General features: G+C 39.4%; 1 protein-coding gene across 1 annotated transcript; it reads right to left on the reverse strand.

Moving 5' to 3' along the window:
* Positions 1-12,597: 12,597 nt before the first annotated feature.
* LOC122029614 (dehydration-responsive element-binding protein 1G-like) lies at positions 12,598-13,505 on the reverse strand. Its single transcript, XM_042588682.1, has one exon. It carries the CDS (start codon positions 13,458-13,460, stop codon positions 12,813-12,815), a length of 648 nt encoding a protein of 215 aa, XP_042444616.1. The 5' UTR covers positions 13,461-13,505; the 3' UTR covers positions 12,598-12,812.
* Positions 13,506-14,949: the final 1,444 nt, after the last annotated feature.

Raw genomic sequence — 14,949 nt, forward strand, 5'->3', positions numbered from 1 at the left:
GTTATTGAGCATTATCAGCTACAAAGACTAGTTTATTGTTCAAGTTCGATTAACTCAAGTTTGTGTGCCGAATTGTACAATAATTGAGTCAAAGTAGACGATTTTACACACACTTCTAGAGTCGCCACTACCGAGGTCACATTATCTCCTACCATCCTTAGAGACTTCCTAGGCCTGTGACCCTCAACCATTCCCTTTGTTTGTTACCCTCCTAGGGATTTATCATTTGGTGATCCCTATTCCCACATCACTTTGGATAGATATATTCTTTTCTTTTCTTTTTTTTTTGAGGTGAGAGGGTACCGACTGTCACCTAGTTTCGATCAATGACACTTAGTGTTCAACATTACATTCTCTATATGGTCCTGGTGAAGTGCATCTTGTCACTCACCACTGGAGTTGTTGCTATGATGTGACCTTTACTTTTTTTTTTCTCCTATATGCATTCTGTCAGAGATTAGATATAGATATTAGTCTTCACATGTTCTGTACCATTATCTACTTAGCCAATATTTGCACCAGTAGATGAGTCCACATGCCTTACTTCCATATTCTGACTACCTACTTACACTCATTAGGTATTGATGTCACCACAGGTGATGTCACACCCCTAAATGAGTTTTACATGATAGTTACTAGGAAACTATCCTTAGCCTCCATACATATAGATGATCAGGGTATAGTGTCTTGGAGGGCAGCCTAACATCAGCCAAACCAGCATCAGCCTGCCCAGAATCCCCCTGTCCCTAAGGATCAGCCTTAGGATGATCCAGAGGCAGATTTGATGCTTGAGTATCTATCGATACCACCGCCTCCAGCTGATCCTACTCTCTCGAACCGAGTTACCCATCTAGAGATGTCTATGACTAGATTACAACAGGATGTATATGATCTTCGAAAGAATACAAGGACTAACCATCAAAAGATGCCGGTTGGACAACAACACATTCTAGAGATACTCTGATCATGGGGTTCAGCCCATCGTTCATCGTCCTCCTCTGACTAGACATTTTGAGTTGTATTTTTGCTACTCCTTTATGCTCATAGCTTTTGAATTTATACTTGATGCACTACTATTTTGCTACTTCTCTTTCATTATGTCCTTATGCATTGTTATATTTCTGCATTAATGTCTAGCATTACTTATCACATATTATGTTTGTCTTTCTTTTACCTTAGTCTTTTTTTTTTTATGAATACCAAAGGGGAAGGGTAAGGGTTAATGTAAAAAAAAGAACAAACAACTTGATCAAGTAAATTAAATTCAAAACTAACTTAGATCATTTATTTACATTTTACATATTGTCTTTCAATATTATTTTTTTCTAACTTTAATCCAAGTTGTCATTTCATCAAAAAGGAGGAGATTTTTGGTGCAATTTACACTAATGATCAAACTCGAATTTTGATAAATGACAAGTGGATTAAAGTTAAAGTATTTGTGGTCTAATTACTTTTCCAAGTGTAAAGGAGTTGACGAGTCTAGAGAACCTGACACCAGGCTGAAATCCAGCTAGATTCGTGGGACTTGATAGCTGGTATGAAGTCTAGATAAATCCACAGGACCCGATATCTGGCAGGAAGTCTGGTTGGGTCTGCAAATCCTGACAATCGATCGAATCAGTTGAGTCTGCGGGACCTGAAAACTAGCAGAAAGACTTGATGGGTCAAAGGCGAGTAAAGCAACTACAGTTGGTAAGTAAAAGATAAGCAACTGGAAGAGAGATCTAGTGAGGATGAGTTTCCGATTGAGGGAACAGTAAGCGTCAGTCCAGCTTATGTGCATTTAGGAAACTTAAGTTGAGACCTTGACTAGATCATGGTCTCGGAGAGATAGGATCTAATTGCTACTACCATCTTACTGTATTGTGCTAATTTTATTTTGTAGAATAAATATATTTTTAGTTGTCTGAACTAACTCTTTTACACAAGAAATAAGTGGCTGGAAAAGAGTGTTCGGGCGCTTGGAAGGGATCCGAGCGCCAGGAGTTGGTCCGAGCACCCGGACCAGCTTCGCCGGGCGAGTGCTTGGCCAGGCACCCGGGTGGTCTAGGCACCCGGGTGGTCCAGGCAACCGGAGTTAGTCTAGGCACCCAGACCAGAAAAATCATCCAGAAGCTGAGTTGGAGCACGATGACTGGCCAAACCCACTTCAACAATCCAGGTGCCCGGAGGGGGTCCAGGCACTTAGAAGTGGATAAACTTCGCCAATGAAGTTTCAACGAGAGCTCTCTACGTCAGCACAGTCCAAGCGCCCGGACAGGCCTAAAAAGCAACCTTCAACCAACAGCTTAGAAACAACATCTGGTATGCCTTTCATATTCACGTGTTGCTCCAAAAAGACTCTGACAACACCGAAAAGCTACTCTGAAGTTCAAAGAATGAAGACTTCTTCAAATTTCCTTTCTGTTTGTCGATAACATTTACATTTCAGTTTCTGTACTCAAATCTTTGTAACTCATTTTTGAACTAATAATGATTGTCTAACGAAAGTACTCAACGAGTGTAGACCTTGGAGTAGGAGTCGTCAAAGGTTCCAAACTAAATAAAAAATTACTTGTGTTAGCGTTTGAACTTTCGTGTTTTTTTCTGTTACGTATTCTCGATTTTCTAAAAAAAATAGTGATCACTATTCACCCCCTCTAGCGTCTTTACGATCCAACAGTGAGCTAGGGATGTGGCTTTGTTGTTGACCAAATGAAGACTCTGCGTTGTCCTGCAACACAAAGAGCGTTAGTGCAGGGTTAGGGAAGGGGTCCCCAATGATGGTCCTCTAACACTCAAGTCAGTGATCGATTTGTGGAGAGGAAATAATGAAGATGAATAGTAGCAAATGAGCATGCAAAATTATAGAGAATCTCAAAGAAAGCATTTGCATGCATCTCAAAGCATTTGCATGCTTCCTAAAGTATTCCTAAGAAAGGACAAGGCATAAAGTGCTTCTGACACCTTTTCTTAAACGAACGCGAAATCTCTATGATTTGACATGCTGGAAGCTTTTAAAGGACGATTTACCTGCAATATATTCTCTATCCTTTATAGCACAAACTTCCAAAAAGTTGGATATGGCGGGAACATGGGACCCACGTTAGGCCAACCGGCGTTACTCAGGGAGACCGCTGACTTGGCCCTATGGGTCGCCGCTTGTAACGACCCAATTTTTCCTATTTCAATTTCTAAAAGTCCATAAAAATATTTGAAAATACTTTTAAAATATTCTAGAGATTTTTAGGAATTTTTAGAGTATTTTTTCGTAATTTTTGGAGGTCGTTTGATATTTTTACAAAACGAAAGAAAGTTGGCAAAAAATTTGTCAAAACCGAAGCTCGAAGCCGTGACCTCGGGTTGAACCCGACCTAACCAAACGCAGCAGAACAGCCGAGCTACGCTCGTTTTGTTAACCCAATATGGAGAGAATTAAGTTTAAAGCATAGTTATAATTGTTACAGAAATACCTTAGTCTTAAAAAGGTTGTAGAGAAATTGCCGAGACGAAGCTCGACCCGACGACCTGGCGTTTCGGCGGAAACGCAGATAACCAGTTGTGCCAGCGGGTTTTTGTTAATTAAGGAAAGAACGAGTTATATTTAAGGAGTAGTTAATAATAAAGCCGGGGTTTTAAAAGAAAACCTAAGTTTTTCTCCTCTGCGGCCGAAAACTTTCGAACCTTTCTTCCCCTCTCCTTCGCGTGCGGCAACTGTGCGGGCGGAAAATACACCAAGGCGACGGCGCTAGGCTTCACTCCGGCGGCCGGCGAAGCTCTCTCCTCCACGGATCCTTCATCAAGCCGAACTTCTCTCGGCAAGGTCAGCGCGGGCACAAGAAGAAGCCACAAATCTTCAAGCTTCACCCGAAACCCTAGAATTTGCTCCTTTTCGGTTGTAAGTCCAAGAACAGTAGGTAAGTACTACTCACCTGTGATAGGAGTTGTTTTCGGTTTTGTTTCTCCTTGTGTTTGAATCTGCCGTGAATCTACATGCTTGGATGTTTTCCTTAGTGTTACCGAAATTTCAAAACAGAATTGGAAATTCTTGATTTTGATTTACGCTTTGGAGCTTGTACTATGGTATTGTTGGATTGAACTTGGATGAGATTTCATCCCTTTGATCGGATTGAATTACTGATCAGTACTATGGAAAGAGGAATGAATAGTAAGGATAATTTATAGGCTAAAGAATTTTTATGATGTTGTTTGGGTATTTGATCTACCATTATGTTTCACCTTTTTCTGTTATTTAAGTTCGTAGCTTTAAATCTTTGCCATGTGTATTTTTCCTTCAAGAGCTGTTATATAAAATGTATGCCTTTGCCTGCTTGTTGGCACTACTCTCTCAGATTTTGAATCTAGTTATCTAGCTCAATGGGATCGAATATGCCTCTCATAAGTTATAGTCTTTCACTGGACAGCTATCTAAAGTGCTCATCTCTTTAGTACCCTTTCATCACATATGACATTGGTAGCAAACTTGTTTTACTCGAATGACACTAGTGTAAGACATGGAGGACCATTTGATGCTCAATCTGGATTGTAGAATTTGCGAATTTCAGATTGATAGGAGTAGTTAAAATTCAATTTTTTTTAGAAGTTATACATTTGGATGGGCATAAACAGCCCTTGATCTTTAGTATTTCAAGTTTAGATAATCCTGGCGAAATCTCCCTTTTTGCCGCCTTAGCTTGGTTAATTCCCTTTTTACTGCCATGAGTTTGATATAGAAGAGGAGAAGGAACTTTAAGGGTTTTAGCATGTGTTTAAGTATTCCATCTTGTGTTAACTTTGCAGATTTTAGTTTATGTGCAAATAACTGGACATGAACAGCATGTTTAGAAAGCTCAAAGTTGTATTCTTTTGCCCTATTTTACAGCATGTATAGGAAGCTCAAAGTTGCATTCTTTTGCTCTATTTTACAGCATGTTTAGAAAGTCCAAGTTAGCTCTCCTTTGCTCTATTTTACAGCATGTTTTAAAAGTTCAAACTAGCTCTCTTTTGCTCTATTCTATAACATGATTAGTAAGTTCAGATGTGCTTTCTTTTCCTTTACTTTACAGCATGTTTAGAAAGTTCAGATTTGCTTTTCTGTTGCTTTGTTTTATAACATGCTTAGAGAGAGTTTAGATTTGTTTCCCTCGTATTGTTTTTATAGCATGCTTAGTTAATTGTAATCCTACACTTGTTAGGTATATCTAAAGGATTCCAATAAACTCTAATAAAGGATTATGAGAAAACTGAGTAAAAATAAAAAGACCAAGGTCTAGTTAAAAAGAGATAACAAGTAAACTAAAGTAAGAGGCTAGTACCCGACTTCCAAGGTTGTCGTTAAACAAATCCAGGTGACCAATTCCAAGGTCTTGGCCCTGGTAAGACCAAGGTCTTTACCTCATAGGACTAGAGGCTCGCTACCTCAGTCACTATTAGAGAGCGCGCAAAACAAAGATGGTACTAAGCCTGGGCCCAAAGAAGAAGAAAAGAAAAGTAAGAAGTATAAGAAGAAGAAAGTGAAAGAGAAATTAAAAGATTAATTTCTAGTATAAGGATATAAGAAAATGAAACAAGTTTATGCTTAGAATCAATAAAAGTTTAGTTCTTTAATTCTAAGCCTACAGTAGTAGTTTCATTACTTTCCTGTCAGTTAGTGAGCATGTTTAGTATTCAGTTTTATTTCTGTATACCATGAGTACATGCAGCTTTGCTTTAGCATTTCAGTTTCAGTATGATTGCATTACTTTTATGCACTTCGAGTTTTTGTGAGATAGATTAGTACTTACTAAGCATTTTCGCTTATAGTTTTGTTTTCTTTCCTCCTACTGCAGATAAAGGAAAAGTTAAGATATGAAGGGAGACGACAGGGTGGTGGTGATGATGAAGGTGTGTGGTGACTGGACTGTGGAGAGATCCAGAAGTAGCTGGCAAAATTGTCAAGACTTTCTTTTAGTTCTCTGTTAATGTTATATTAAATTTGGGATTGTAGTTGAGTTTATTTCCGCATGTCTAGCTAGTCTCTTTTATTATTTGTGGAGTGCTGTAGTCATTGCTATTGCTAGAGTAATTTCTTTATTTTTATTGTGATTTTTATTACTGCGTGGTTGTGGAAAATATGTTCCAACCGTCTGTGGCTGCGTATACTATTTGGTCACCGGTACAGGGGAGACTCTGCCGAAATTTTTCGGTAGGGTTTCCATGTGATATTTAATCATACCGGTTAAGTAGAGTTAGTAGTTAAGTAACGGTCATCCTTAGAGAGTAGTAGTAGTAAGAAGGGTGGTCGTTACAGTTGGTATCAGAGTCAGGTTCCATTCTCCAGCATCACACACACATCAGCATCATCCTTGCCGTCTCCAAGTAAGAAAGTATTTAAATTCTTTCTTTATTATGCTTTTCTTATTATTAACTGCAGTATAGAGTACTTATTTTTTTTAGTGCTTAAGTAAGATAGAAGATTTTGTTTCCCTTTTCTTTATTCATATATATATATATGATTAGAAGGGTTAGAGAAGCTATTTAGTCTTTTTCCTCTGCATAATTGGATGTCAAGAAGAGGACATCCCCGTACCGTTTATACTGAGAACCAAGATCAGGAGAACGAAGAGCCCAGAACCCCTGGGCCTATTCTCTCTGAAGTTGTTACTCAACTTCAGAGACAAGTAGCGAGCAGCAGCAAGTGATTGTCAATCTAATGACCAATCAGAAGCCAGCAACTCCCACTTCCCCAACCATTAATGTGGAGACCCCAGTGGTGGTTGAAGTCCTATCGGTTGTCCTAGAAGTCGCCACAACACCTAGAAGACAATAAGCATACCTCATCCAGTGGCTGAAGCTGAAACCAGAAAGATTCTCAGGCACGATTGAGCCCTGGGATGCCCAGGCTTGGTTCAAGACATTTGAGAGCACAATGGAGCTTCTTGACTGACCAGAAGTCGAGAAAGTTGATACCATTAAGTGTGCCTCTTGTATGTAGTGGGAGCGAGTTAAGAGTAAAAGAGCAGTCAACCAAATGAGCTGGGTTGACTTTGAGATAGAGTTGTACTAAGAGTTCTTCCGCCAACGGATCACCAATAAACATTATGAGCAGTTTATAGAATTTAGACCAGGTGAGAGAAAAGAAATGGAAGTAGAACTGGGCATTCAGACAGAGCTAATAGATGAAACTACTCAGGCTATTCAGAAGATCAGACAGAGAATTGAGACTGCCTAGAGTAGACAGAAGAGTTATGCTGACACACGCCGTAGGCCACTTGAATTCCAAGTAGGGGATTTAGTCTTTCTCAAGGTCGCTCCTATGAAGGGAGTGATGAGATTTGGCAAGAAGGGCAAATTAAGTCCTCGCTATGTAGGACCTTACATGATTATAGAGAGGATTGGGACAGTAGCTTACAAGCTGAATTTACCACAGGACATGTCAGCAATACATAATGTATTTCATGTCTCTCTGCTAAAGAAGTGTCTCCACGACCCTAGCCAAGTGATTCAGCCTAAGTCAGTGCAGATCCAAGAGGATCTTAGTTATGAGAACAGACCTACACAGATAGTGGACAGAGCAGTCAAGAGACTAAGAAATAAAGAAGTGCCACTAGTGAAGGTTATCTGGCAGAACCAGAAGCACGAGGAAGTTACTTGGGAGCGGGAGGACAGTATGAAAGAGAAATATCCAGAGCTATTCTAAGTTCGAGGACGAACTTTTTATAAGGTATGGGGAATTGTAACGATCCAATTTTCCCTATTTCAAGTTCTAAAAGTCCATAAAAATATTTGGAAATACTTTTAAAATATTCTAAAAATTTTTAGAGTATTTTTTCGTAATTTTTGGAGGTCGTTTGATATTTTTACAAAACGAAAGAAAGTTGGCAAAAAATTTGTCAAAACCGAAGCTCGAACCCGACCTAACCGGACGCAGCCGACCAGCCGAGCTACGCTCGTTTTGTTAACCCAATATGGAGAGAATTAGGTTTAAAGCATAGTTATAATTGTTACAGAAATACCTTAGTCTTAAAAAGGTTGCAGAGAAATTGCCGAGCCGAAGCTCGACCCGGCGACCTGGCGTTTCGGCTGAAACGCAGATAACCAGTTGTGTCAGCGGGTTTTTGTTAATTAAGGAATGAATGGGTTATATTTAAGGAGTAGTTAATAATAAAGCCGGGGTTTTAAAAGAAAACCTAAGGGGGCGTTTGGTACGCGCGTTTTCCATTTTCATTTTCTGGAAAACGCGCGTTTTCTGAAAAACAGTGTTTAGTTTGCGTTTTCTGCGCGCGTTTTCTAAAAAATTGACTATTGTTTTCTAGAAAAACAGAGAATGAAAAAAAGTCATTTTCTGTTTTCTAAAAAACGCGCGTTTTCCAGAAAATGAAAACGGTGCAAACCAAACGCACCCTAAGTTTTTCTCCTCTGCGGCCGAAAACTTTCGAACCTTTCTTCCCCTCTCCTTCGCGTGCGGCAACTGTGCGGGCGGAAAATACACCAAGGCGACGGCGCTAGGCTTCACTCCGACGGCCGGCGAAGCTCTCTCCTCCACGGATCCTTCATCAAGCCGAACTTCTCTCGGCAAGGTTAGCGCGGGCACAAGAAGAAGCCGCAAATCTTCAAGCTTCACCCGAAACCCTAGAATTTGCTCCTTTTCGGTTGTAAGTCCAAGAACAGTAGGTAAGTACTACTCACCTGTGGTAGGAGTTATTTTCGGTTTTGTTTCTCCTTGTGTTTGAATCTGCCGTGAATCTACATGCTTGGATGTTTTCCTTAGTGTTACCGAAATTTCAAAACAGAATTGGAAATTCTTGATTTTGATTTACGCTTTGGAGCTTGTACTATGGTATTGTTGGATTGAACTTGGATGAGATTTCATCCCTTTGATCAGATTGAATTACTGATCAGTACTATGGAAAGAGGAATGAATAGTAAGGATAATTTATAGGCTAAAGAATTTTTATGATGTTATTTGGGTATTTGATCTACCATTATGTTTCACCTTTTTCTGTTATTTAAGTTTGTAGCTTTAAATCTTTGCCATGTGTATTTTTCCTTCAAGAGCTATTATATAAAATGTATGTCTTTGCCTGCTTGTTGGCACTACTCTCTCAGATTTTGAATCTAGTTATCTAGCTCAATGGGATCGAATATGCCTCTCATAAGTTATAGTCTTTCACTGGACAACTATCTAAAGTGCTCATCTCTTTAGTACCCTTTCATCACATATGACATTGGTAGCAAACTTGTTTTACTCGAATGACACTAGTGTAAGACATGGAGGACCATTTGATGCTCAATCTGGATTGTAGAATTTGCGAATTTCAGATTGATAGGAGTAGTTAAAATTCAGTTTTTTTTAGAAGTTATACATTTGGATGGGCATAAACAACCCTTGATCTTTAGCATTTCAAGTTTAGATAATCCTGGCGAAATCTCCCTTTTTGCCGCCTTAGCTTGGTTAATTCCCTTTTTACTGCCGTGAGTTTGATATAGAAGAGGAGAAGGAACTTTAAGGATTTTAGCATGTGTTTAAGTATTCCATCTTGTGTTAACTTTGAAGATTTTAGTTTATGTGCAAATAACTGGACATGAACAGCATGTTTAGAAAGCTCAAAGTTGCATTCTTTTGCCCTATTTTACAGCATGTATAGGAAGCTCAAAGTTGCATTCTTTTGCTCTATTTTACAGCATGTTTAGAAAGTCCAAGTTAGCTCTCCTTTGCTCTATTTTACAGCATGTTTTAAAAGTTCAAACTAGCTCTCTTTTGCTCTATTCTATAGCATGATTAGTAAGTTCAGATGTGCTTTCTTTTCCTTTGCTTTACAGCATATTTAGAAAGTTCAGATTTGCTTTTCTGTTGCTTTGTTTTATAATATGCTTAGAGAGAGTTTAGATTTGTTTCCCTTGTATTGTTTTTTATAGCATGCTTAGTTAATTGTAATCTTACACTTGTTAGGTATATCTAAAGGATTCCAATAAACTTTAATAAAGGATTATGAGAAAACTGAGTAAAAAGAAAAAGACCAAGGTCTAGTTAAAAAGAGATAACAAGTAAACTAAAGTAAGAGGCTAGTACCCGACTTCCAAGGTTGTCGTTAAACAAATCCAGGTGACCAATTCCAAGGTCTTGGCCCTGGTAAGACCAAGGTCTTTACCTCATAGGACTAGAGGCTCGCTACCTCAGTCACTATTAGAGAGCGCGCAAAACAAAGATGGTACTAAGCCTGGGCCCAAAGAAGAAGAAAAGAAAAGTAAGAAGAACAAGAAGAAGAAAGTGAAAGAGAAATTAAAAGATTAATATCTAGTATAAGGATATAAGAAAATGAAACAAGTTTATGCTTAGAATCAATAAAAGTTTAGTTCTTTAATTCTAAGCCTACAGTAGTAGTTTCATTACTTTCCTGTCAGTTAGTGAGCATGTTTAGTATTCAGTTTTATTTCTGTATACAATGAGTACATGCAGCTTTGCTTTAGCATTTCAGTTTCAGTATGATTGCATTATTTTTATGCACTTCGAGTTTTTGTGAGATAGATTAATACTTACTAAGTGTTTTCGCTTATAGTTTTGTTTTCTTTCCTCCTACTGCAGATAAAGGAAAAGCTAAGATATGAAGGGAGACGACAGGGTGGTGGTGGTGATGAAGGTGTGTGGTGACTGTACTGTGGAGAGATCCAGAAGTAGCTAGCAAAATTGTCAAGACTTTCTTTTAGTTCTCTGTTAATGTTATATTAAATTTGGGATTGTAGTTGAGTTTATTTCCGCATGTCTAGCTAGTCTCTTTTATTATTTGTGGAGTGCTGTAGTCATTGCTATTGCTAGAGTAATTTATTTGTTTTTATTGTGATTTTTATTACTGCGTGGTTGTGGAAAATATGTTCCAGTCGTCTGTGGCTGCGTATACTATGTTTGTATTATAGATTTGGTCACCGGTATAGGGGAGACTCTGCCGAAATTTTTCGGTAGAGTTTCCATGTGATATTTAATCATACCGGTTAAGTAGAGTTAGTAGTTAAGTAGCGGTCATCCTTAGAGAGTAGTAGTAGTAAGAAGGGTGGTCGTTACACTGCCGATGGCTCGATATTGACTTGGCCCCTTCCTTGGCTGTAAAGACATACAACGTGTCCGATCGCCCGACCTCCCTGGTCGGCTAATGTAGTAGGTCCCATTTAGGAACGCTAATCAATGATGCCTACCTGCTCGTCCTAGGTTAAGACAAACCGGCCGAGCGGGAGGCCCAGTCAGACATTCACATCTGATCAGCTACATGGCCAGCTCAGTCACACTGCTTAAATCACTTCTTGACTTTGACTTCCACGCCAGCCGATCTTTCTTATTTTGGTCCCTTTTTTTTGGAGTCCACCTTTATTCCTGTATTAATACATATTTTAATTATGGGGGATGGAGGATGGCCAGAGTCTGATGACGAGGCCAGGGAAGATGTCATTGGGGTCATTAACGTGAGGGTTGCACTCCACGATGAATCGGTTGTTGCGCTTGTCGTCGATGGTATGCACCATCTCCCCTTCCGCCACCAAGTATAGTTGTTCGCATTGCCGCTCCGCCACCTTCTCCCCCGCACTATCGCCGCCTCACTTGGCACTGTGCCCACCACCGTGCTGATTGCTTCCGTGGTACACAGCCTCCTCTTCATCGACGACTCCCTCAGTTGAACTAAGACCGTGAGCGAGGGATGGATGCATTGGGATGAGCTGAATCCTATAATACCCTTAAAGTGTTATATATATATATATATATATATATATATATATATATATATATATATATAATTCAAAGTTCAAAGTAGCTTTAATTTAGTTAATTTTAATCTTAAAAATAATGAAAGAAATTCATGTTTTAATGTCAATTATATTCATTCACCCATCTTTGTAAAGCTGTCAAAAAAATAGAGAAAAAATAGTCTTATTTTTTCCCCTTTTTTTGAAGAAAAATTGATTCGGTTCCCAGTGTTTCATTTTGACTTCCTCACCATTCTCGTCCCTGTCACGCGGCTCTTTGCGATGAGCTGGTAAGGCCAAGTTAAACAAAATCCAAACGAAGTTGACTGAATCTGAGACAGCCTTTCCATTAAAAAGACATGACAAAGAAATCTACAACCTTCTTCCCGAATCTGGGTACTACTGATAAATCCCTTTGAAACTGTCTAACCGCCACGGAATCTCACAGATCATCTCCCTCGCAATCAATACCATGGCGGTTAAGACGTAGCGAGAGTGTCATAGTTTGACATCTGTTGGCGCTGAATTTAATAAAAAAATTAGATTGACCGATCATGGATTGAAGGACTCATGGATAGAAAAAATCCATAAATTTATCTTCATGAGTAAAGTATCAATTCGGCTTCGGTCTGCGAAGACAGATCCACTGCCAACGACTTGCTACCATGCTTTCGTGATTTATCTTAAAAATCAGTGAAAAATTTTCATAGGGAGCGAACGATCATATTTAGAATTAATTAGATCATAAAAATTCGAGATTATAAAAAAACTGTTCTACTATAATTTGAAAAAAAAAACATACAGTGAAATAAATTTGAAAAGAACATACTATGTGTTTCGGTTCTGTTTTACCCAGAGACAGAGTGACACATTATCAGAGCTATACTATGTGATATGGTTCCATTCAGTTCAATTCGGTTCAGTTAATTTATATACTTTGAAATTTGCCCGGAGTTTCATTTTAACGAAACTACTGACCGAACCGTTATTGGTCCGGGTCATTACAAGCATTACAATGTTTGGATTTACAAATTATAACAATCCAACTGAACTCTGTTTTTATTTATGCTACAGTGCACATGTGTAGTGGTAGTAGTAGAGGATCCGAGTAGTACTTTTCAGATGGAGTAGCTCCACAGGGACACGTCGCCGTAGTTCTCGTCATTGGCCGGTACCGGCAGCGGCGGAGGTTCGATTAATAAGCCTTCCGCCATGTCCAGGTACTCCTGCATCCCGAAATTGAAGTCGCCGTCGTCGAAGAGCGGGTCGCTGGCGGGCGTCGAGGACGGCTCCGCATGGGCCCATGAGGTTGAGGGATCGGCAGCGGCGGCGGCAGGGGCGAGTGCGGTGGAGGGAGTGGAGTTGGGGCGAAAAGCCTCGGCGGCGCGCGCGGCGGCCTTGCGGATGTCGTTGGGGTTGGAGGAGTCCGGGGAGGGGAGGAGCCAGGCGGAGTCGGCGAAGTTGAGGCAGGCGGTGCGGCCGCGGAGCGCGATGGCGGCTACGTCGTGCGCACGGGCGGCCATTTCGGCGGTGGCGAAGGTGCCCAGCCAGATTCGGGACTTCTTGTTGGGCTCCCGGACCTCGCACACCCACTTGTCGCCGTTCCGGCGCCGGACGCCTTTGAACACCGGGTGGCGCGTCTCCCGGAACTTGGTGCGGCCCGCCCGGCGCTTTGGCGGCGCAGACGACACCGTGGCGTAGCAGACTTCTTCGTCGGACTCCGATCGGCGGGGGAGCCTCGGCGAGTCGAGCGAGTCGCTGTCCATTTGCGATTTGATCAATTGGTTTGATTAATTTTCCGGTGGTGGCGGCAAAGTGTGGGGAGGAGAGTTGGTATAAATTTGGGTGTGGCGAAGGGAGAATGTGTCGCTATCGGGACGCGGCACACGGATTGCCAGGTTGGTCCTAGATTGTGGTCGGGATGCGGAGGATACAGCTGTGGTGTGGTGGTGGACTAGGGGTCGTATCGTTTGAGTGGCTAAACATTCCCGATTTCCCCCTTTATTATTATCACTAACTTAAATTTATAAATAATATAATTTAATAAGATATATTATTGTGAGAACTCGACCTATTCATAGTTAAAAAAAAAAAATTAAGATTAAATTAGTTAAATGTTTTTAAAAATTATAAATATGATATGGTATTTACTGTATCATGAAGATTTCGAAATTTCACATTTTGAGTATTTAATTTTCATAATATTAAAATCACACATTTCCATTATATCCTTAAAAAAAATCTTCTTCAAATTTTTATTTTACTTATTCAAAAATTATTATTCTCAAGTTATACTACAAATTTATTATTACTTTAAAAAACTTAAAATTGAATTACTCTTTTCTAATGTGACAAAAGTCGATTAGCTTGTTTCAACATCTTTACTAATTCATCCCTAAGTTAATATATAAAAAATAAATTATGGATGACTACTAATTATTAATATAAATATTCAAGACATGAGAAAAAAAACATATTCCAATACGTCTCCAATGCTTTCTAATGAATCTTGATAAAAATGTAAATATCAAGCTTTTTGTTCCTTTGAAGGGAGATGGTTGATGTGATAGGGTGAATCTTTGTACTTGGATTTATTAATTGTCGATCTAGAATTTGAGATTCAATTAAGATATATTATTAAAAAAAATTAATTAATCAATTAGAGATGTAGGGTTTGAAACTTTTTCTCTATTTATTTTATATAAAAAAGTATATTTTTTTATTCTATATCTTAGGATTAGTAACACGGTGAGAACGAGATATTTTTATAAATATCTTATGTTATAAAGTATACTTATGTTTTTGACATTTTTATTAAGATTAAATATAATATTAAATTAATTTTTTATAAATAAGAGTCCGTTATTGAATTCTTGAACGTCTCACCCGGACAATCGCTAGTACACTGAAAGATTCGGGATTAATGTAAATTCGTAGGTCCCGTGATTTGAATGAATAGATACTAGATTCTAATCAGTTACTGCGGTTTTTTTTCTTAGATACCTCGTCAGTATGTTCCACGTGGGACGTGGCGAAGCATCAAGCAAAAAGAAACGTGCACGTGGAGTTAGGGGCAGCAGAGATGGCCCACGTGCGGGTTATTTTTTTTTTTATGACGACAATGCAATTAAATTTTTACTTTAATTGAAGTTGATTTCTGAGCGGCGAACGAGTGACAGTTAGGAGCCAGTTTGTAACGGTCAAATCCTACGCGCGACATCACCGAACACGGATCGGTACTCATGCGGGGTTGGG

The sequence above is a fragment of the Zingiber officinale genome, chromosome 10B, assembly GCF_018446385.1.
Source record: "Zingiber officinale cultivar Zhangliang chromosome 10B, Zo_v1.1, whole genome shotgun sequence".
NCBI classification, from domain to species: Eukaryota; Viridiplantae; Streptophyta; class Magnoliopsida; order Zingiberales; family Zingiberaceae; genus Zingiber; species Zingiber officinale.